The 24,461-nt window shown below is 45.7% G+C and overlaps 1 protein-coding gene, 1 long non-coding RNA gene and 1 pseudogene across 5 annotated transcripts in view; 2 read left to right on the top strand and 1 right to left on the bottom strand.

Moving 5' to 3' along the window:
* Window positions 1–1,626, bottom strand: part of IQCE (IQ motif containing E) — a 47,583-nt gene extending 45,957 nt beyond the window's left edge. For all 4 annotated transcript variants that reach the window (XM_057487441.1, XM_057487442.1, XM_057487444.1 and 1 more), the window contains exon 1: window positions 1,135–1,626. In XM_057487441.1, coding sequence (XP_057343424.1) covers window positions 1,135–1,298 — 164 coding nt within the window. In that variant the 5' untranslated portion in view covers window positions 1,299–1,626. The remainder of the gene's footprint in view (window positions 1–1,134) is intronic.
* A 302-nt stretch (window positions 1,627–1,928) lies between these two features.
* LOC118936140 (endonuclease domain-containing 1 protein-like) lies at window positions 1,929–10,180 on the top strand (annotated as a pseudogene).
* A 5,077-nt stretch (window positions 10,181–15,257) lies between these two features.
* Window positions 15,258–16,330, top strand: LOC130685156 (uncharacterized). Its single transcript, XR_008999533.1, has 2 exons — window positions 15,258–15,407; window positions 16,154–16,330. It is a non-coding gene; the product is annotated as an uncharacterized LOC130685156 (long non-coding RNA).
* The last annotated feature ends 8,131 nt before the right edge of the window (window positions 16,331–24,461 follow it).

Here is a 24,461-nt window from a genome sequence, read left to right as displayed (position 1 = left end):
ACTTTTTAGAGATTAAGGAGCAGTAAGCAAGACCACTGTAGATGAGCAGGACTTCTGGATGAGGCACCACTTGGTGCCTTCAGGGACAAGTAGGAAAGGTCAGCTGCCCCAAGCGGTCAGCAGCAATGAGCCCCTACTCTGGGTAAGCTCTGTACAGTCCAGCTGAGCACTGCCCTCTTGGCAAGAAGGAAGCAAAGTGAGCAGTCTTCCCTCTGGAACCCTCCAAAGGCTTCCGACTGTACCCTGAATACAATTTCAAATGCTTTGCACGGCCAGCAAGGCTCTCCATGGTCAGACCATGCTTACCTTCTGTTCATGCCCCTAACCCACGGGATCCCAGCAAGCATTCTGCCAGGTCCTGGGACACTTGGCACTTTGCTGCCTCAGGACCTTTGCACTTGCCTGTCCCTCTGCTCTCAGATCTTTACCAGACTACCTCCCTCTTGTCAGTGACAGCGCCAGGGAGGGTGGGAGCTACAGCGCTGTCCTGGCACTGATTCCAGGCAGCCCTTCTCAGCCCACCTCCATCATTATTCTCAGCCCCAATTATTCCATCCCATGCGACTGTTTTGTTTTCTGCACAGCACTTTTCATGTTCTAACATGACCTGAATGCTCTGTTTATTGCTTTGCTCTCCCTTCAATGGAATTCAGCGTATGGGTCCACACTGATGTCTCCAGCAGAGAGCAGACGCACCAAAAGCACTTGGCAAAGGAACTAGCTGAGAACCGGCTTGCCCTCACCCTAGGGCGTAAACTTGGGCGGCACCTCCTCCGGAAAGCCTTCTCTGATCAGTGCTGGGCCGGACCCTGTTCCTGGCACCTGCCTGGGCTCCCTCCCTCACACCCGGGTTGGCTCAGGCAGGTCGCCCCATCCATTGCCCTCGACCTGGACTCGGGCCCCCTCCTGGCGTCCGGGAGGGCTTCCTGGAAGCAGCGGCCTATGCAAGGGCGGGCGGGGTCTAGAGGCTACGGAGGCCGAGCGAGGTCCGCTCTGATGCGGTAACAATAATGGCAGCTGTCACCGGCAGCCGCGGGGAACGCGCCCCTTCTCCGCCCGCGCCCGGGCCCGCACACCGCGAGCTGCAAGCAGCGAGAAGACCCAGCTGCCCGCCCGCCGCCCTCCCGCACTTACCATATCCGAGGTTGGGTCTCCGGTTCCCAGCGACATGGCGGCGGCACTGCCTGGATGCCTCGTGGAGCTGCGGGCGCGGCTGTACGGCTCCGGGGCTCCTCAGGCCGCCGGGCCGCCCGCAGCCTCCAGGTTCGCCCGCGCGCCCGCCGCGACCCCGCTGCCATGGCAACCGTTCCGGCCGCCGAGCCCCGGATGTGGCGGCGCCTGCGATCCGGCTGACCGTGCGCGTGCGCCGCGGCGTCCGCCGGCTGACCGGGAACGCGCACGGCGGCAGGGCGACGTGGGTGGCTCTGCCTCCCGCCGGACCATAAGCATCCTAAGGGTTTAAGAGGTTAGCCTTGGAAGGCGCACGCGGCTGTGCAGTGTCACAGGCTGCTAGCTCCGGACGCCTGGCGTTCAAAAAATCATCTCTGACGTTCTCAGGCGCTGGAGTTCTGATCTAGTTAAAGGACAACAAAAAGTAGACTGTGTCCTGCGCTCAATGCCTGTCATGAAGATCTTCAGGAGCTCTGGGCTTCCAAGTTCACGGAAGTTACTGTGAAACTATGGTTTTACTCTCTCTTCATACACCAGGGCTGTGGGGCCGCAGGGAGCCCGGTGAGAGCCCAGGCTGCAGAGAAATTCCGCCAGAGCCCCAGCAACCAGCCAGCAAGGGAGCAAGAGAGTAAATACTCTGGGTTCGCCCTTCCCACCTTCCTCTGGCTGCCCCAGTCGGAAGCCAGAGGGCAGGAGAGGCCAATGATGTGGTCCTTAGACATGAGCCTCCTGGGACACAGAGCGGGGCGGAGGGGAGAATGGAGCTGGGAGAGCAAAGGAGGGGCCCCAGCACAGGAGCCACGTGGCTGGAGCAGAGCCTGAGCACCCAGGTGGGGCGTAAGCAGCAGAGAGGGACGCTGAGCGCACCCCCAGCCAGCGACGACGTGGGCAGTGGTACCGAGGGACTCAGGGCAGCATTTACTGGACAGCCATTAGCTGACACGAGTCGGGCAGGGGTTGGCCTGCTTTGGTTGAATATAAGGGAAGGTTTGATTTGAGAGAAGAGGTTGGAGAAGTTCTTTGAAGGGGCCTCATGAATACTGCCTGTCATGTAACCAGGAAGTATAGGATGCTACTGAAAATTTAGACTAGTGAGATGTGCTCAAAAGAGAATAAATAGCATCTCACTTATGAATGAGGCAGGAAATCCATTAGCACAGTTTTACGATCAGAAATATTAGCTGCTCCAATAAGTGGAGGATCTGAATGGCTCTAAAATACTTTCTCTCTCTTGGCATCATTACAGCTCATGCATTTTGTGGGCAATACCTCTCACAAATTATTCACATGTGAATAAATTACACCCACTACCAATTCTGTAGGTGGTTATGTCAGGGTAATTAGTTTTCTCTAACAGGCATGAATTATTTCTATACTCACAATATAAGAAGTTAACTTTTTAGAGATTAAGGAGCAGTAAGCAAGACCATTGTAGATGGGCAGGACTTCCGGATGAGGCACCACTTACTGTGGTGCCTGGTAGATAATGACCGCTCCCTAAGTGATAGTTGTAATTGTTCTGTGATTACTTGTCTGTGTATCAGGTCATTTGTGATCTGTTTCCCTGCTTTTCTTTCCAGTTAAACCCTTGACTTGTCAGAATCCTGTTTCCACAGGCTGCTCGTCTCTGCCCCCACACCTCTGTGCAGAGTAGTCTTGTTCAGCCTTTCTGACCTTTCTGTTTCTCTAAATGTGTAAGTCTTGCACATCCTTCTGATGCCACCACAGCTTAATTTTCTCCAGGAAGCAAGATGTCTTCCTTGACCATATTCATCGTGCCTTTCCTTCCTCTGGAATCTGGTTGCTCTTTTTCTTTATACCATTTATTTGGCACTTAACATAAACTTACTAAGCTTTTGTTTTTTCTTGGCTTTCTGTTTAACTTTTATGTATCTATGTCTTGTTTCCCTGAGTAGATGGTGAGTTTCTTGACGTGAAAGTGTATTTTGAGGCCTGCTGTAAAGCAGTGATTAAGAACACCAGCTGTGAGCAGGACCTCCTGAGTTCACACCGTGACACCACCACTCACTAACTGGGTGACCTTGACCTTGGGTACTACTTAATCTTGATGCGCCTCAGTCTCTCCACCTATCAAAAGATGATGATAGTGCCTTCTTTTTTGTGAGTTTAAAAGAGAAAATACTTAGTGCAGCCATTTACTAATTTAATACATACAGAGTTCTTGGAATAGTGCCTGGCATATAGTACTCAATAAATGTGTTGTTGTTATTAACATAACCCCAGTCCTAATGCTTCCTCCTACAATACTAGTCTCACATAACAGATGCTTAATAAATATTGCTGAATGGGTGAATATTTCCCCTGCAGTACTCCTTTATAATTTTCTCTCATTCTGATTTTCTCACATGCATATAGCAGGAAAATTGAAAGTCTCTTTTCATTTACTTCTAAACCAAAAAAGAAATCCCATAGGTTTAAACAGCTTTACTGTCTGGTATAAAGAAACAAACAAACTCACTTGAGAGAAACAATTTCTTGGTACTAAATTTGAAAAGGAATTTATTTTAAGATCGTGGGGCAGGATGCTGGTGGAGGGGGAGAGCTCATTCTTCTAAAACTTACTTAACATGTTGTGATTAGGGAAGAAAATTCCATTAAACTCAGGAACTGTTATCAAGTAACATGAGAAGCCCAGGGGGACTCAGTCAGCCATGGGGTGGATTACACAGAGAGAGCTTTGTACCTGTCCCTGTCTCTGGATGTAGGATCCCTGGATGCCCCATCCTACAATGCTAGTCACACATAATATATCCTTAACGTTGTTGAATGGGTGAATATTTCCTCTCCAGTACTCCTTCATAATTTTCTCTCAGTCTGATTTTCTTACATGCATATAGCAGGAAAATTGGAAGTCTCTTTTCATTTAATTCTAAACCAGAAAATAAATCCCATGGATTTAATCTTACCAAAGAGTAAGATTAGTGGTATGTACAAGAAGGCAAGTGTAACCCAGAAACTGTGATCTGAAATTACCTCTTACATCATAAGTGTATTTTTGTCTTTAGGGAGCAGTGTTGTCAGTAACTTACTATAATTGCAATAACCACATCATTAAACTGTGTCTGCAGAGAGCATGGAAAATACATCTGCCCTTTACATGACAGTGTATCAGAGAATATATTAGACTTTTAAGATCCAATGCTATTTTTAATAGTTTCCTATATATGAGTTAGGCATTTCAGTTACACACACACTTTGACATTTCCTTTAGAAAGTGAGAGCCTACCAAGAAATACATGTTGTTTTGTAGAATTAATAAGCCTGATGATAAGGAGCTGTTATACTGATTTTAGTTAGATATTCAGATGATTATTTAACAAATGATATTAAAATATCTGTTATTTTAGGATTAGAAGAAAGTTTTGTGCTGGGTTAGAAAATGGCTTTAAGACAGGAAGTAGGAATTATAATGGGCATTTCTCTCAGTGGAGGTCAGTTAGCAGACTATTAAAAGGCCCTGGGATTTAATATATTTTATAAGTAATATGGTTACATGACACCTCATAAAGTAATGTTCTATTTTTTGAATGACTCATTTTGGAAAACACAAAATCAATGGAAATAAATTACAGGAAGACAGAAATATTTCATGAACAGACAGAAGAATTGTAAGTAATAGTACAAAGGAGTTAGTAAAAACAAACAAAAATAAACTGAATCATATTGTTTATAAGATGGCTGATATTATTTCGGCAAGAGCTGGGAGTCCCTGTAGCTTATTCTTAGTGAGAGACTTTAAGCCTATGAAATTCTTGATACATCAATAAACACTTATCCAGGAGGTAGTCTATATAGAAAAAAAGAAATTAAGCAAAGTAAAGAAATTTGGGAATGATAAATCTATGGAGTTATATACTTTAGGGGAAACTGTTGAAACTTCTCTCTTTTGCTCCTTTCCCCTCCTCATCCAAGAGTCTCTCTCCTCTGCGCATGTCCCAGGCCTGCCAGCTCTCCCTGGAGCCACTGGGCACCGTTTCCCCTGGGTGGCCTCTTGGCTGAAGACAAACCAGCGGGCTGCCTATGCCGTGTCACAGGGTCACCGATGAGAAGACTAGCTCTAGACGTCCCCTAGAGGGGATAAAGGAGGTAATATCGCGTGTATATATCATCCTTATCTGTACACAACACATATCTAAACCGACCTAGATGGGAAATGAATTGTTAATCATGGAAAATATATGGGGAGGTTAAGTTCAAACAACTGTTGGTCAAATTTGACTTTTATCTTGGCCTGGTAAGTATCTAATAACTGACAGAAAAGTACACGTTTTCCCCCATTTGATTTAAGTGCTCTGATTAGAGTACATTGTTTTTCATAATCTCAAATTGTTTAAACATTCATTCAGAATGTGTTCATAACAAGACAGCCAATGTTGGTATCTGATGATCTGAAATCGGCTCTGGTTTTTATGGGCCTGTTGAGATGTCCTTTCTGCGTGTTTTCATTTTTGAAGTTAATTTGAATCTCATAGAAAAAGATTTCAAAGAAAAGTTATGAAATTCATAAATCCACAGCAGATTAAACACGAATGTCAGGATGGTGTTTCTGTGTGTGCGTGTGCGTGTGTGCATGAGTGTGTGTGTGTGAGGTGGGGAAGTGCCACAGAACAGGGATGGACTCTGCACAGGGGGTAAAATAGGAAACAGCTTATTGGAAGACCTTGTCAAGTACCAGGACTGTGGGATGTAGAATGAAGTGTGTGTGCAGCAGAGAGCCAAGCCCTCCCAAGGCCAGGAGCTGAAGGTGTTAGTGGCATAGGGGCTTCTCTGGTGCTGGCAGAACGATCCCAGTGCTGCTCCCTGCTGTGAACGGGGCCGCATCTCAGCACGTGCTCTCTTCTTTCAGATCAATGACTCCAACAGCCACCTTGAGGAGGTGACTGAGGAGGCTGATGCCATCGCCTCTGTGACCAATCTGGGATGCAAGCAAGGCTTGAATACAGATTACCTGGATTTTCTGGCTACCAAAGAGGACAGCTATACCCATTCTCCCTTAGCAGAGATCTCCAAATGGCTACATTCACTCTCACAAATGCAGCTCCCATGACCCCGACCTTCCAGGAACGGTGGTACATGAATCTCAACAGCCTGATGGAGCAGGCACTGAGCCCGCAGTGTGGCAGCGGGGAAGACCTATATATCACCACAGGCGCTGTGCCCTCAGACTGCAAAATTAAAGACAAAGTGGCCATCCCTGAGTTCATCTGGCTGGCGGCCTGCTGTGCTGTCCCTGGAGGAGGCTGAGCCATGGGTTTTGTGAAGCATATCTGGGACAGTGACATCATAGAAGATGTGATGGTGAAAGAACTTGAGAAACTGCTTCCATTCAACCTCAACTGTCTCAGAACAACTGTGGTGAAACTGACCAAGACACAGAGAAAATGAAAAAAATCTTGGAAATGGTGAACCAAGTCCAGGATGAAGAGCGAATGGCCAATCTACGGAAGACTCCAGCCCCCTCTCCGGCACGAGGAGTGAGGGACTGGCTCTGCCACCTGCAGAGGCACCTACAGATGTCGGCGGCTTTTGGGGGAAGCTCATGGGCTTCATTGCCACCCCATTCATCAAGCTCTTCCATCTGATTTCTTACCTTGCAGTAGGAATCCTGAAGAACATTGTGTATTTCCTGTGGCATGTCACCAAACAAGTGACCAAAGGCATAAAAAGTTGCCTTTACCACCTCGGTTCTGCCACCATCTCATACTTCATTGCCATCGGGGAAGAGCTGGTGAGCATTCTCTGGAAGGTGCTCAGAGTCACGGCCATAGTCATCAGGGCCATTCTCCGGATCCTTTTGCTGTCTGATGAAGGCCATTTGCCGCATTCTGGGTGTCCTGGTCCGAGTCATTGTGGATGTGGCGGCTTTTCCCGTGTATATGGTGGGCGCAATTCCGACTGTGTGCAAGGACATCGCCGTGGGCCTCGGTGGCACCCTCTCTCTGCTCTTTGACACAGCTTTTGGCACCATGGGTGGCCTTCTTCAGGTGGTTTTCAGAGTCTGCAAGAGTATTGGCTACAAGGTCACTTTTGACAATTCTGGAGAGTTATAAAACTCAAAAGACTAATAGTACCCAGTTGCAGTGAATATGATTTTTTAAATAGAGGAAGCTGAAATACTTTGTCTTTACAGTGGGTTTTTGTTCCCTGTCAATTATCATCACATTTCGGCCTTGGTTAGGGGGTGTCTGCATGTTTTTGCCTAAGAAGATGGTACAATTTAGACTTGACCCAAGAGAAGTGTTTCTGGTGGGATTCTGTGTAGGTCATCTGCTGAGATATGAGCAAACTTCCAAGCTATTAGAATCTTTAGTTATTCACTCTGTTACAGATTAATTTGTGGTAATTAAAAATTACAGAGGAAAGAAGAATTAGAATGAGGTCAACTTTAAGCAAAATGTTTCTGGGAAAAGGGGAAAAGAATCTTGTTTCTCCTATTACTCTATGAGACTTAAGGCAAAACTGATATAAATATTCTTAGCCAATTTGTTATCACATGCTTTCTTTCTCCCCAACTCATCTGGACTTGGTGAAGTGACAACATGTTTCCCTGTTGAAATAACTTTCTTAGAGAAGTAGAATCTGTTATACCCCTTAGCTTTCCACCTCTCCCAAGGACCTGTCTTGGGTTAATATTTTCCTCCAAAGTTGAATTTTGTTGCACTTGTCTTTTAGGTAATGATAAACATTTTACATCAAATGTGGCATAACCAAGTTTGAATGCAAGGGCAAAAACTCTTTATTCCTTGAACAATATAGTATAGTTCTCTCTGGTATAATGGAGAGGGTGCAGGGTTCACAACCCTGCTGTGAGTAGGTGCTATAGGTCTGAGGACATCCTTAGCAAGCTTGGATTAACTTGATGTACATCAAATCTCTGGCTGACAAGATTGAGCTCAGAGACCTACATTTTAGGCTAATATGAAAATTCATATTCTGCAATATATTTGTTTGGTCTTTCCTATGCATCAAGTAAATACCTAATACAGTAAGACACTCTGACTTCTGTCCTTAATGATTGTTTTTGTATAATAGCTTGTTTGAGATTGTTGAGTATAAATGTATAGAAAACTAAAGAAAAACTATTTAAGCATCTCAGAAAAAAATATATCCATGTCCACTTATATCCTAGTTTATGTGGGTATAAACTTGCTAAGAATCATTCTCTCCTAGGAAATTATTTTTAGTGTGTTTGAGGCTAGAGAACATAACCCTCCCATTAATGCGAGCTTGATTTGAGAGCTAATCCCCAATTTTTTGACCAAGCATTTGTCATTTTAAATCTTGTGCTGAGAAAGAAAACAGAACCTCCCAAACTTTGCTTTGCCATTCTCAGCCTAGATGGAATCACCTTGGCTTTTCTGAGCGTTCTAAAGACTTGCTGTGAGGCAGAAAGGGGCCAAGTGTGAAATACTGATCTGGGGGTTGCAGGCCACCAATTTTATCTGACCGTTAAATGCAAAAACTTGGGATCCAGAAAGGCAGTAAGGAGAATGTGATGGGTCAACTATTTGCATCAGGTTGGTTTAAGAAATGTAAGTGTAGTAAGAGTTACATTTTGCAGAAAAATAATTGAATTGCACCAGAGTAGAAGAGTAGCCACGCTAATCAGTTGGTGGTGCAGTGTTGGGGTCTGTGAACACTGAACTGGTGCATGATAGAGAAATATGCACTAGACTTATCTAAGAATCTTAAGCAGTGTTTTACCAACACTTCTGTTTGTGAGCATATAAATCTGTAGCTGGGCTTCCCTTCATTTCAGCAGCAGGAACGCACACGGAAGGGTAAGGGGTTTGCCTTAGTGCTGATGGGTCAAGAATCCTGCTGGATGAAAGAGATCTTAGGTGTGACCAGGGAGGTGTTCTGTCCAAAGCCCCACGTGATGGGGGACCTGACGCACAGGGAGACTGCTTGCCTTCAGTCTCCTTGTCAGATGATGGCAGATTCGCATGTGTCCTGTTATACTTGGGATGCCAGAGACGTGGTGTGTGTCACTGTTCACCTGCTCCCATAGCAGGGTCTTCTCCTTCACCAGTCAGACAGACTCTAGGCCCTGACTCATCAACTGGATTCATCCCATGTGAAGAAACAATTAGCCCTCCATGCACTGCGCCATGCTTACTGCCTCCCCCAGAACCTGTGTTCCCTCACTGTAATGGATGTGGATGCTGAAAGGCCCAAAGAGGGCAACCGTGGCAGCTGGAGCCCGTTGGCACCATGCAAGGAGCAGGGCATCCAAACTGCTTCTTGAGAGCCATTTGGAAATGTCTTCTTTTTTTACTCTTAGTTATTTAGTGTCTTATTTATTTATTCTTATGTGGTCTTTTTTGAAATTGGGGAAGGGATTTAAAGCACAAGTATCCTTCAGGTGAGGTGGCTCAGACCCTCTGCTCTGGACCACTGGGGTTGGCTGTGCCTCCAGTTCACCGGCGCCAGCACTGCCTCTCTGGGCTGATGCACCCCACCTCTGGTTTGAAGATTTGTCTGTGGCTCTGTTGTGCTCTCTGGCTCTTGGGGAGATTGCCAACTCTTCAGTAGTATGGAGCTGATTTTCTAGTCCGGGGACCAGCCGCATGTTTGCACACTCCTTTTTTCCATTGTGCCTTTTGAATGGCTTCTTACTCAGCATCCTCACTCCCACCTAAATGCAGAGAAGGAGCCAGAGCTCAAGAATTCATTCACTCGGTCATTGATCTATCAAATGTGTATTTGAACATCAAGTTTCCAGAGATCAGCAATACATGGATCCCGTCCTTGAGTGCAAAAATTTAGTGGGGAGAACACATGGTGCAATTGGTACATGTGACATCATGGTAAATGTTACCATGAAGGTACTAGAAGCATGCTCCCTAGAGCACAGGAGGAAGCACCACAGAACCATGGAAGTTAGGGAAGCCTACAGAGGATGTGGCAAATACCAGTTTGACATTTTCAAGCTATGTACAATGCTGTGCACCTTGCAATGCTCAATAAAGTAATGATTGACAACTCATTAGCTGTTCTGTGAAGTATCTAAAAGGGAAGAATCCTAGTGATTGAAATAAGGTTTGGGGATTATCTGTAATTTTTACTTTTTTCCATTTTCTTCCTGATTCATAAATCTGGATTTTTCAGTTTTTTTAAACGTTTTGAATCATATGTGAGAAAACAAGGTTGATCATAAAACAGGCCATGTTACTAATTTTCAACGTTGTTTCTCTGAAAAGCTATTTGGGACACCAAGTATATGTGACATGTCCTTCATAAATAAGCATGAAAGGCTTATCGTTTCACTGATTCTGAATCACATAGAAAATAATAGAAACACTCTTACTGATTACTTGTTCATTAGGAGACCATCACAGTGTGAGAAATAATGAGCCCTCTCTGGAGGAGGACCTGTCCTCTCTGGGGTCTTTCATAGGGCACCTTCTTTGGGATGAAGGGGGCAGGAGTTCTTGGCTGCTTTCCCAATGTGAGCAAGGTCTTATGCATGAGTCTGTGTCTTGTTAAGCATTTTCCCAAAGCTCACCACACGATCCATGTTTTTCAAAATGTTAAACTTAGAGCAACACAGTGCAGACTGCTTGACTTTTCATGGATTCTTAGACATCTTGTTGTCTCTGGGGGTATTTTCCTCCATATCATGGCTTGAATTCTAACAATTTTTAATGCTTGAATTTCAGCACAGAAAGCGTTCATGACCACTTGTCACTGATGTGTTCCATGAATAGGAGTCTCCCTCTCAGGAGGTGGATCAAGGTCAGTCCCAGAGGCAGTAAATGTCTGATGGTTAAGAGCCCAGGTTCTGGAGTCCAAATGACTCAGGCTTGAATCCTGACTTGACCACCTAACAACTGTGTGGTGCTGGGCAGGTCAGCACCCAGAGACTTGGCTTCCTCATCTATAAGGTGGGGTCATCATAGCACCTACCTAGGAGGGCTGTGGTGAGGACTCCATGAGCTAATGAAGATAAACACGTGCATCCCCATGCCTGTCGCAGGTAAGTGCACTGAAAGGTTAATTGTTGATATAGCTATGATTGGTAACAATATCCACACATCTTGGATGAAATGGGCTGGAAGTTGCCTTAGAGCTCAGGATGTTTCTAGATCAGAGCTGGAAGGACTAGGGTTAAAGGATAGTCTGGCAGTGAGTGAAAATGAAGGAATCCAGAGCCTCATCAGTGGTGGTGATGTATCTGAAGAATTGAGGCAGGGTTCGACCTTGAGTCTAGAGACAGGAGGCTCTGGGAGCAGGCACTGTGTGTCTCCAGCACTCCAGAAAGGGAGGCATGAGCATTTCTGATCTCTGGAATAGAGAGGCATTTTCCCTCTAGGACCCTTCCTTGCTAAGGCCACAGTTTAATGACAGATTTGGCTTCCCAAGATCCCTGCTATCCTCAGAGTTAACTAGACAGAGAGTATGCACGTTGTAGCAGCAGAAAAAGATGATGGCCCCACTGTAAATAGTCATTCTTCTTAACTACTCAGCCTCTTCTGGAGTTAAGGCAATATGACTTAGTGCCCCAAACTAGTTGATCCCAGTGTATCGACTAGGCAGAATATCTGGGCCCCCATAGTTGATCCACAGGCCTTGGACTAAAATGATCACCCACTTTTCCCCACCAATTCACACTCAATAGGTACAGCCTCCAAGAGGCCTGCCTGTCATCCTAGTGTCATCTTTGGCTGATCTCAACCCATCTGTGAAACCTACATCCAAAGCAGATGCTGACAACACGTTTGGACTTTGGAGGCTTGAGAATGATAGAAAACTGCTTGCTATCTCCAAGACTGCATAACAGTTTTTTAGATAGGAGATCATTTTTATAAAGAACAACCCATATTAATCAGGTGAATCAAAAGATATAATTTTGATGATTAATTAATAAATTTAAGAGACCTCCTTATCCTGTGTGTCCTGTTTTGGTCCACTTAGTGGATCATTCAGATTCAAACCTTAAGAAAGAGGCATCCTGGCAGGTGCTCAGAGCTTGTGGACTTCGCTTCTGAGCTGCCCTTTTCATTGGCAAGCCCCACTCCCTCCTTCTGACCTGCTTGCTTGGCGTCTTTTCACCCTCTCTGCTCCCCACTCCAACTGGTGCACACCCATTAAGTGCCTTCTGGTTTTTTAAGATTTGGCCCTTCAAGACCAGTCTTGATTCTTTTTATCTTGATATAGTTACACCCCAAGAAAGATCACTTTTCCAACCCTATGGACAGCTGGCCAGACTGCCCCAGCCAAAGGAGTCCTGCCTCATGGGTCCCTTAACCACAGCCAGAGACTCCTGGGCAATGAAGGAGGAGTTTACACGGGTAGCAAAGGGGCTTTGGCCCATGCAACCACTCGGAGTTAAACTTACATGATTTTACAAGTATACAAAAATGTAATTCATGCTTAATGAAAAAGGCTTTGAGAATAAATACAATAATTTGGGGGTGGGGATGTAGGGTGATGCCTAAACATGTTTTGCACCAGCCCTTGTTAAGATTCTCTTATATACTGATAAGTGCTTCCAAAATACAAGTGTGATTTTGGATACTCCTTGCCCATCTGAAAAATTTTCAACTTCCTTTTCATCTGAAGATGGTAGACTCACCCATATAAGTCTAGAGTTTGCAGAAGTACTTTCATGTACAGGCATTCACCTGATCTTCTCAAACACTGCATAGACTGGTGTATTGGCAGGTCCACCCACATCCTCTAGACTTTGACAGCAAGAGTCTCAGCACCTGTCCTCTTAGTATTTGATTCTCTCTTGGGCAGGAAAAGGGCACACTAAGATGGTCCAATATTCAGTATAACAGATTTTTTTTTGAACTTTCTGGGTGCACAAAGAATTTCCATCCAGTGCTGTTTTGAACAATGACTCTGATTTGGAACATCACTATCTAGAACCATCCCACAGACTCCATGCCATGTAGGAGAGGCCATGTCCTTACAAGAGCTTCCAGAGCTTCTGGCATCTTTGGAAAGAATAAAGAGCTCAAGATCAAGTTTGCTGTGAGTTCTGCACTAAAGTGCTTCTATAAGAGCTATGGTACAGGGTTTTAGTTTTTTTGGTTGTGTGTGTATGTGTTTGTTTTTAAGCTTATAGTCTGGATTCTGTAGACCTGGGTTCAAGTCTTTGTTCTCCTATGACACTTTTGGGAAAATCTTTAAACTTTTGAGAGCTTTAATTCCTTATATACCAAATGTGGATAATGAAAGTATCGAACTCATAGCATTTTTGTAAGGATCAAATGAGATAATATATTTCATAAACTACAAAGTGTCATAGAAACATATAGCTTTATTATTATAGGAGACTCCAGGGTTGGTTCTCTTTCCTTAACAATTGCTGCACAGTTCATTTTTTAAATGGTGAGTAAATGTAGATGCCAAAGCTTCATCAAAAATTGATTTTGACAATAGTTGTTGAACATTATGTCCTGGGAAAGCTCTGAACTTAAGGTCGTCAGAATTCTGCCTCTTATCTACCCTTAAGTCCTATTTTCTTAAAACTCAATAAATCCCATCAAAGCAGACTGCTCTGCACACACCTCATGGCCCATTTGCTTTCCTCCTGTATGAGTCAGTCAGCTGCATCCCTGAAATATTAGGCTTTGAAAAGGAGACCCCATATGAGTCATATAACCGGTGCCAGAAAGTGAAAACTTTGAGAACTGGCCAAAGCCTCCCAGACTTCCCCGGCAGCCTGCCAGTGAAGGCCAGTCTCGACCTGCCAGCTGAGCGTTCCCCAGGAACACCAGACAGCGGCCCCAGGGATTATGTTTCTGGAGGTCCTTTCAAGTGTGGGATTCCCTAGGATATTTGTCGATTCGGCACAGGCAGGTGTTCCCTCTCACTGCATCTAAAGTACACTTCCAGGGAATGGAGTTCCAGAAGTGAGGAGTCTGCAGGCTCCTCAAAGGTCAAAGGGGAGGGTGCTCCCGGAGCAGAGGAGACCTGAGTTTACTCCGTGTGAGTCACGGCACCTTTTCCAGATGTCATCATTGGTGTATTTGCAAAACAAGAAGAAAGGGATAGACAGGACCATCTTTAGAGTCTTGCTAAATTGCAGATAATAAATCTTTGCTTCTCAACAAGTACTTTCAGATCATTGAGTCACAGAAATTCTGATCAAGTTTTTTCAATTTATCTCTCCTATTTGAGGGTTTACCAAAAGTCAGAGAAATCCCCTGGGACATTATCGGGCAGGACAGTGAAACATCATTGTCATTATTATTATTATCAGCATTTTCTCTTTCCAGACTTGCAAAATTAATTAGCAGGGTTACCCTTGGCCGAGCCAACCTGAGAGCATTTAAGAAATGCTGTAATACTCTGATCTCAGTAACTCCCCCAGCAGCTCACGGTGTTGCCAGAAATCTCACCCTTAGGCCCTCTTTGTTTCCTATGAAAATACAGAGTCTGAGGAGAGTTAGCACACGGTGTCAATACTAGTAACTGGGAACAAATAAACTTACGAATTCCTTCCCACTAGCCGGGACAACTCCCTCTCACAGTGCTTGTTTGGGGAGGTAGGAGGTGTGGTGGAGACACTGCCTGGGGGGACAGCAAGGCTTGTTTTAGACCTGCTGCCTGTAGGCCAGAGCCTTGCCCTGGAGAGCTCTTCGTTGTGAGGGTTGGGGGAAGAGTGAGGTGCTCTCAAAGATCTTAGATGCGACACCAGCAAATCGCTGTCTACATGTTGAATAGAAGATCCCCCCAAATTAGATTAAAGTAGAAGCACACACCTGAAAGAAGTGACAAGGCTGTCGGGCCTGTTGCACATGTGGCCAGCGGTGTGTGTGCTGGTTAATGTGGAGCAACCAGCTTTCTCGGGGTGGAGATGGAGCACCCTGGTTTGTAATGTGTGCTAGTTTCTCTGGTATAAATTCTCCCACCATGGCTGATTCAAGCTGCCAATAAGACCTCATTGAAAGCAAAGTAGGAGACAGATGCCCACAACCTGCATTCCTGAGCTGGCTCAAGCTGGTGGCCACCCCGCCACCCCCCAACTGCATGATTCAGGTGAGTGCATTATGTCATACGGCTGTTGCTCATGCTAAACGATGCAAAGCAGTCAACTGCACTGCCTCAGTGCCGCAGCTGTCAGGCTGGGCTGCTGGAAGCTGGAGTTACTCTGGCTTTTCATGGAATAGAAACACCCCTGCACCTCTACAGCTTATCCATCTACTCCAGCCAGCCCAGTGCTTTTCTGAGACTTCACTTTCTTTACAAAGCTGCCTATGGTGAGCATGTTGATGACATTTAAAGTAGATGAAGATGTCAATTCAAAGGGTTTCTACGTTTAGAAATTGTGACTTGACCCAGCCAGGTCCCTTCTAGTAGTAGCAGTTGTACAGCCTTGGGCATAGTGAGAGGCTGATACCAGACACTTAGGCCTCAGAGTCAAGGCAGCAGGCTGTGGACCCAGAGTTCCAGGAAGTGGAGGAGAAATCCTCCTCGTCCTGAGGCTCCCAGTGACAGGAGCAGAACCCGGCCAATGACATAGACCAGGGGACACGTCAGCTGGGAACCTGAACGGGGGAATGATCCTTCTGGCTAAGGCTCGTCCCACTGGGCCCAGAGACACAATACGAAGAACAATTCCCATTCTACTTTTATTAGTTTGAGCAAGTCATTTAACCTCTCTTTGCCTTCATTTCCTCACCTATACAATGGGATAACAAGATCTTTCTTACTTACTTCAACAGTTATTGTGGGGATCAAATGAGAAAACAGATATGATCATGCCTTATAAACACAAAGGCATTATTTTCCACCATGATTATCCCAGGGTTTCATGGAAGGGAGAAGCAAGGGTGTAGGAAACTGGAAGAGCCCAAGGAAGGACATTGCACAGTCTCCAGAAACTGGATTTGCTGTTTAAGTGACTTGGGTCGTACCATATTCATAATGCTAAAAGTAACAGCTCAAATTTATTGGGCATTTATGTTCTAGACACTCTACTAAAAGGCATTTATTTTTTAAAAAGGACTTTCACAGGGGAAGGCACCAAGAATCACGAGGGTCAACAACAAGGCAGCACAGCAAGAGTCCTTGTGTCTTAACACACCGCGTCCTGCTTCAGAGCCCAGTCAGAGCCAGCCAAGCTTTCTCCAATAAGGGAATATCTCTCAGCTCAATATTTTAATAAATGCCTTTGATGATGCCTTCAGACATTCTCTCTCAATCCCACAGCAGGCAGGGCTTTGCTAGGAGTTGGGAAACATGGATCTTTAGAATTTTTTGTGCCATCTGGAGATTAGAATGGGTATTTATCATAGGGTTTTCAATGTAAATATTTTTTCCTCAGAGTCTGAAAAAAAAATCTAGTGAAATAATATTAGGTTTATCAGATAATGTTGCAAAATGTAGGGTGATCGGCCTTTAGAATTTTTGGTTAATATTCATTTGTTGAACACTTCATGTCCACCAGGTTGTTTATTAGGCATAAAGGGTAGACCAGAAATACACTGTGTACTTGTACGGACTGTGGTTGGGGAGAGGGGGAGAAGACCTGATAAATATAATAAGGCACACAAACAGCAAACATCCTTAATATGCATACATTGCCCAAAATGCCTAAGAAGAATGTTGTTGCCAGTTTTTTGTTTATATAAAGCCAGTTTATCTTATTTTACCTTTTTGCAAAGTATGACTTTATAGAAAGGTAGATTAGGAATACAATCTTTTCCCCATGACATATTTTATTCCTATGCATTTTTACTGTCAACAATTTTTTTGAATGGGAAAAGGGTTTCAAAATAACATAAGTTCCCATTTTGAGAAGGGAGAATGCAAACATCCTACAAAAAACCTATCTTTAAGAAGGGTCTCTGATTTACAGTTGTATGCAGTCACCCTGCTTAGAGGTGAGGTTGTAGAATGGGAGTCTACACCCCCCGGCAGGTGCTTCATTCCTGACTGAAGAGTCATCTACAGGAAAATGAAGATTGAGTAGCACTGATCTTGAGCACTCTAGGGACCCTGAATATTTTGGGGCTGGATTTCAACAAAGAGGGATGTGCCCAGGGAAGACTTGGGGAGTCTCATAGCCTTGCCCGTTTGATAGCAAAACAGTCCAGATGGAAAACTGTATAGCCCCCGGCCTAGACCCATCGCAGAGAAAATCCAATCTTCTTTTTGGGAGGACCAAGGACTTTGGCTCCACTGGCGGCCTGAGCTATCTCCTAAATTCTCTCTTGCTCCCTTCAGCCACGAGGCATGTTTAGCCACTGCCCAGAAACATCAGTTGAGCCTTCCAGTGTCTCTGTCTGCAGAGATAAAATTAAGTCAGATGAGGAACCATCTTCAAGTAACTCACGGTCAAGCCGACCCTCTGATCACTTCATTGTGTGCCTTTGTCTCATAGCTTGTTTATTTACATGTTCCCAGAACAAAGTGACCCTGGAGAATGACTCATTTATTGTCGGCTAGTATTGTGTTGTGAGTGAGAAGGCAGATGAGAGGTGCTTTGCCATTGCTGGGCACGAAGAAAGTGCTAGTGCTTCCTAAATGCATCTGTTATGCAGCCGTGTGTGCTCCGCCTCCTCCTGCCTCCCGGCCCCAGGCAGGCTGGCGAGGCAGGCTGTGGGATCCGGCTGCAGCTGCTGCCGCTGTTCCAGGGGCTCACAGGCGGCACGTTCCACGTCCATCCCTGGAGAATCATCTGCTTCTCACTGCTCTTCACAGCCGGTTTCAAGGTATTGGGTTGGACAAGGAAGATAAGGTGCTCTGATGATCAGCATACATCTTTTCAGTACACTTACATAAGGACAGAATCTCAGAATTACTCTGAGAAATTAGATACTGTATATGAATTTCTCCAAATGCTAATATTATGTAAGGACATGACATTGCCTTCTTTATAAGGCAGAATAAAAACAATTTTAGATGGTTGGCGTCAACAGAGTCAGTCAGTAAAAAGAGCAAAGACACTGACTGTTCAGCAGCGAGCACCTATGTCCAGTCCCACTGAGGGAGACAGTGTTTTGGATAGAATGAAAATGCAATGGATCAGTAAAGAAACTCTCAGGATTTATTTAGATTTTTTTTATTACTTAAAAATGTCAGCAGATCTTATTTCTGAAAACAATTTTATTCCTAACCATTACACAAATATTCTATCCCTTGAATGAGCATACTAATCAATCACTTGGACAATGTCCAAATAATCTAGTCAGGTTTAGCTGGATATAGTAAACTGTGATTATGGCTAAATTTAATCCCATTAGCTGCACTGCTTAAAACAAAACAAAACAAAATACAGAGGTCATCCCCTTCAGGACTGAGTACATTTCCCAGAGGTGTGAGACCCCAGGTGTCCCCTCGCCGTGCTGCATTCCCCTTGAAGCTCGCTCGTGACACCAGCCTGCCTCGCACCCTGAAGAACTGGGACACCCTCCAGTGGTTGCTTCTCCCTGCCCACTAAGGCACAGAAGGCCAACATGCTCCTACCCTGGCAGTTGCCCTGCCACTCTCAGTGGGCAGGCACGTGAAGTGTCACTTGTCCTCGGTGCCTGTAGGGGCTTCAGATTCAACTGCAAGTGCTGTGAACAGCAGCCGATGTCCGGAAGAGGCAGTGGCAGGGGATGAAGGATGTGGAACATGGCATAAGCTGCTCATAATGTGAGTCGCCTTCACCCTCACACTGGGGAAGGAGGATGAGGAAGACGGTAAGACAGGTGGGAAAGCACATGGAGCCCTTTTGGGCAAATGGAGGCAAGAATGAAGGTCTGATCTCCCACAGGCATTCCTGTCACAGCTCCATGGGTCCACCTCTCTCTAGGAGGGCGTAATGACTTCCCAGGTCTTTCTCATTCTAGGAAGGCTCAGCAGAACACCTAAGAATCTCCACCAAGGAGGGTCCATCATGACCCTCCAGACACATCTCAGTCCAGGAGGGTTCTGGACTCTTCAGCAAAAATGCACACGAGGAGAACATACCAACATTTCCCATACGCCTCTCTGCCAAGGAGAGCTAATCATGACTTTCCAGACCTGTCTCCCCCCAGCAGGGGGACCGACCGTCACTGTTCAGGTACATGTCAGTTCAAGAGGGCTCTGGACTCCGCAGATATACTTCCTTGCAAGCAGGAGGACCTGCCATGATTCCCCAGTCTGGTCTTTTACTGTCCATCATTTCCTGCCTGGAACCAAAAACAGTGAGAGAGCAGAAAAAGCCTCCATCAAGTCTCCTTTATTGGAGGCTGAGGACCCTCTCATCAGTCACTCCCAAAGGAGAGTAAATACCAGCATTGGGGTAGAAAGCAATCAGTAGCTGCAAGACTGGAATCTGGGGGTATCCTCCTCCTCAGGGAACAACTAGCAGCAGAGAGAGCATCTGTGGAATTTGGCCATAAAGACCACTGGTGTCAACAAGATTCTGCATTTTCTGAACAAAAACTTGGGGTTAATAAATGCCAGTTCTATCTGACTCTTCAAACAAGAAGGTGAGTTACCTACACATGCCCGCAGGAAAGAGCAAACCAAATGGTCCAGAGATCAGCCAAGGGGTCTGCAGCCCAGCCAGTTCTGGACAGGGTCATGGTGAAGATGAAGATATGAAGGAAAACCAGCACTCTGAGCTATAAAATAACCAAGCAGAGAAATTTATCTATGGGCTCCAGATCCTCCTTCTCTTCCAGATTGACTATGGAGAGGTTGCCCAGGGCACCATGCCCTGCCATCGCTTCATTGCTGCTCAGGAACAGAGGATTGAACCCCCATACGGGTGCCTTAAGTTTCCACTGATGGCCACTGAGTCCCAAAATCCTGTCTCTTTCAAGGTGTCAAGCAGACAGGCTGGCTAGGAATTTTTGGACACAGTGGGGTACTTTCCCCTCCATTCCCACTTCAAGAGGGAGAAGCCACCATGTCACCTCCTGCTGTGAGGGCTCCACTCTTCCTGATAAATGACTCCCCCTTGGCCGTCACAGCTGTGAATGCTTGCTCCCACCTCCCAGGCGGTCCTACACCCTCAGAGCTCCCTGCACTACTCTGTTACCTCTACAGCTCTTCAGTCTAATCTTGGCATTGGAAATCCATCACCTACTTCTCGGAGCTACTCCCAGCTCCTGGGATTCATCCTTCATCAGCTGATGTTCACACCCAGGCCCAGAAGTCCACCCACCACCACTCCTCAGGTCAGCCTGGGCTCTGAGGCCCACCAGCTTCCGGTTCATCCTACAGCTTCTGGCTTTCACTCCAGCCTCTCAGAAGGCTTCCCACCGACCAAGCGTACACAGTGATTCCTGACTCCAAACCGGGAAGTCCCCAGGCGTCATTAAAGTTCCTGGAAACATGCCTCCCTTTCTTCCAGATGAAAAACCCTGCCTTTCCCCACCAAGTTTCTTCTTTCTGATTTCCTCTTTTTTCCTCCACAGGAAAGTTTTGGTGATTTTGTATAGGGAATCGCTGTATCTCCAGAACTCGTTACACAGATTTTGCACACAAACCCACAGTGGTATGAATAACATTGCAGCAATAACAACAAAAAAACATAATAAACTGCTAAATAAAAGAGCCTGTATTATGTTATATTAAAACTACACTTACAGGCAGGCAAAGAAACATTAATAAAAACAAACAAGGGACAACATGTCAAATAAGGAGGAAGACAAGGAGGAGAAGCAGGGATCTGATTTATGAGTACAGGGCAGTGAAAGTGCTCCAGTGCCCAGTTCCTGTGAGGAACAGGCAGGGCCCTCGGCAGGTGGGTCAGGCTGAGACTTCAGATGGCTGTGCGCACTGCCCGGGGGGAGGTGCGGGGTGCGGGGGGTTAGACTCTCTGTTTCTTAAGCAAAGACAAGAGCTTTCTCAGATGTGACACAGAACTTGTGTTTATCATTTAAAATAAAAATTCTAACCCCTTTATTTTTGTGAAGCTCATGGTGTGTGACATGTTTATAGCTCATAAATTGTAGCAGCTATTAACTACTTGCCCAGTGAACTCTTCTGGGATAAAAACAAAAAACAAAAAACTGGTTTCACCACCTATTAGAACTCCAGCCTATTAAAAACTAGTGTTGCTTGTGAAGCTTGAGAAAGCAGCTTACACTGTTGCTGTTTGAAAGGAACTTGAATTAAAGGAATCTTTGGCATTTTTCTGAACCCACACATGATGGGCTGCATTTTTTGGTTGTTTTCTTTTCTTTCTCCTCCTCTTCTCCTTCATTGCTCTAGGACCTGGGGCCGCAGGGGTGAACATCTGGGCACGGTCTTCAAGGAGCCCATCTGTCCTGTTCAAGTGCCAGGCAAAGCCCACCTTCTTTGGTAAAGGTCAGTATGGGTAGAGATGGGGAAGTGGAGGCATAAATAGCTGACTTCAGAATATGGAGCAGGAAGGCAAAGAGCCTGAGAACTGCCACTCAAAGTACAAGTCGGTACAGAGGACACATGAGCAGGAGCCAGGGCCCAAGGAAGGAGAGGGCCTGGAGCTGGCTGATAACTATGGTTTGTGGGTTGGCTGGGCACAGGGGGTCTCTGGGGGTGCAGTCTGGTGCTGGCTGGGACTGCAGAGTTCAGAAGGCCCAGTGGACTGGATGTCCAAGACAACATCCTCATTTGACTGGCCACGGGCTGCCGGACGATGCTGACTGTGAAGCGGACACTTACACCACGGGTTCTCCACGCGCTTGGGCCCCTCACAGGGAGCCCGACAAGAGACCCAGACAAAACGACGGAGCCTCATGTGATCTAGTGTCTGAAGTCCTAGAACACTGCTTCTGCCACGTTCAGATGGACAAACAAGTCACAGAGTCCAGCCCAGATGCAAGGGGAGGGGAATCAGACCCCACCTGGGAAGGGAGGAATGGCAAGGTCATTTCAGAAGAGCAGCTGGGCTGCAAAATACTCCTGTAGGCATTTAAATGACTTACCATCCGTCATAAGATGTAGCATTAACGTCCCATTCTACAGGCGAGGGAGTTTTGCAACAATTAGCCAGATCAAATGGTCAGCTCACTTTCTTAAGGTCAACCAAGTCCACATTCCCTCTGATTTCTTTACCATTATGTTTCATTTAAGACAGTGTTCTAAAACTTTAATAATGAGTCACTTGTTTTAAAGATGCAGTATTATTTGCAATAATAGGAAAACATAAATTAAATTTATGAACTAGAAATGTAACTTCTAGTAGGATTTGGGAGGTCATGTTTGAGAAATATCATGAAAGGAAGAACTAGCATTTGTTGAGATGCTTCAGTGGTCCAGGCAGTTATACACTACATACAAACTCATTTAATCTTCACAATAATCCACTTCTTCCAAATAAAAAGTGAAGTTTAGAGTGGTTAAAAACTTGTCAAAAGTCACCCAGCAAGTAAGTATTGGAACCAGGGTTTAAACACAAGTATGGCTCGGTCCACCTTCTACGTGTTTCCCACACAGCTCCATGCTGTAGGCTGGGCTTCCCAGGAATCAGGCTGAGAGGAGATGAGCATGAAGGAAGTTAATGGGATGTTCTTACGGACACCACCTGTAAGGGAAGGTAAAAGGCTCAGGATCAGGTAAAGGAGGTGGACGGCGATGTAGCCGCACTTAAGAAGTCAGCAGGCCCATGGAGAGCTGGGACAGTCCTTCAGGGTTATCCTGAAAAGGGAGCAAGGGCTCTGGACCTTTCTTGCCATCCCATGCCCCCGCGGCAGGCATCACAGTAAATGGCTGTTGAGTAGACAAACGCTTCAAGCACACTCAGTCCAGATTGAATTGTAAAGGGCAGCAGCATCAGAGAGGGGAGGCACCACTGACGTGTGAGGGCACCAGCCCTGACTCAGGACCAGGAGGGCCTTTCCTAGCGGACACTGGGACACTCAAGGCCCTAGACAGTCCTCAGAAGGTGAAGCCAGATCTCCAGGCCCAGAGCGCTAAGATGAACAGCAGTGCGAGCCCCTACGGACAGACAGACTGCCCAGGAGCCCCTCAGTGAAGGCTGGTACATTTTTAATGTTGCTGAGTTTAGGAATGGCTCGAAATCGAATCAACTTACAGTATTGAATTTATTTACTCTTGGATTCCAAATTGTGACCAACCTCAAGGAGGAGTTCCTAGAAGTCAGTAATTCAGGAAGTATTCACGCCTAGAGGCCAGTGGTGGGAGATCACAGGCTGATAAGGTATTAGCAGTCAATCAGGACAGTCATCTGCAAAGGTTGCTGTCCAAAGAGGGTGGAAACCTCACGTTTCCCAGACGCACCCCTCACATCTGTGCCTGATTGAGCCTCACCTTCAGTCTTTGTGGAGGACTGGAAGGAGAAGCAGGGAGAATTAGAGGTCAGCAGAGAAGAGGAAGAAATGAGATGCCGTAAGGGAAACAGGACTGATTTACTGACTATGATATCTCACTTAATCCTTATCACAACCCTATGAATTAAGCTGATTACTGGGTTTCCAGATGAGGAAACTGAGATTCATAGGACTAACTGAGATCCCATGAGTTCGGGAGGAAACCGAAGAGAGAAGGAAAAAGGGGTGAAGGGAAGAGGGAAAGGAGACTAGAACATACTCAGGCTGTGAGAACACCTTCTCTGCACCCAAACCGAGAAACCAACAGGAAGTAAGGTCCTGAGCCCTTAGTCCTCATTCTACCTTCTCTTTCCCCCTTCTCAGCATCTCCAGATCCTGCCTGGGGTGCCTGATGACCTCTGAGGGGGCTGTCTTTCCAGAGGTTTTTGACATATGATCACAGAAATCATTTTTGGCTTAATTTCCAACAATTTTCAACAATGAATTGAATACTTACTGAGCACTTCCTATATATTAGGACATTTTAAGTACATTATTAATTTACTCTTCATTCACAACGACTTTGCCAAGATAAAGAATTATTCTGGTTTTTGTGGAAAATGTTTGAAGCTCAGAGAGGTTGAGTAACCGGTTCAAGATCACACAGCTAGTGTCAGCACCAGGACTTACACATTTTCACTTCATCATCCTGCCTCAAGGTCCATGAACATCACATATACCACTCTGGGCTTGCATTTGCTGGGTCTAAACACACAGTGCCCATCAGGGGGTACAAATTTTGCATGGATTAGTAACCCAGCACTGGGTGTTTTATTTTTATTTATTTAATTCAATACTTTTTTTGTGACTCTTGGTACCTGTATGGCATAGAGGCCTCCCTCAAATAAATTAAACTTCCCATCTGTACTGAGATCATTTGGCAAGAAGTGATTCACAGCCAGCGCAGATAGAGGACGAACACAGGAAAGGGAGGCGTGTGAGGGGAACCTGCATGCAGCTGTGGCGCACGCACCTCATTTTCTGCCTTCCACCAAATAGCCAACACCCCCACGCTGG

The sequence above is a fragment of the Manis pentadactyla genome, chromosome 10 (assembly GCF_030020395.1).
Source record: "Manis pentadactyla isolate mManPen7 chromosome 10, mManPen7.hap1, whole genome shotgun sequence".
Lineage (NCBI taxonomy): Eukaryota > Metazoa > Chordata > Mammalia > Pholidota > Manidae > Manis > Manis pentadactyla.
This window is presented reverse-complemented; position numbering and strand designations above follow the sequence as displayed.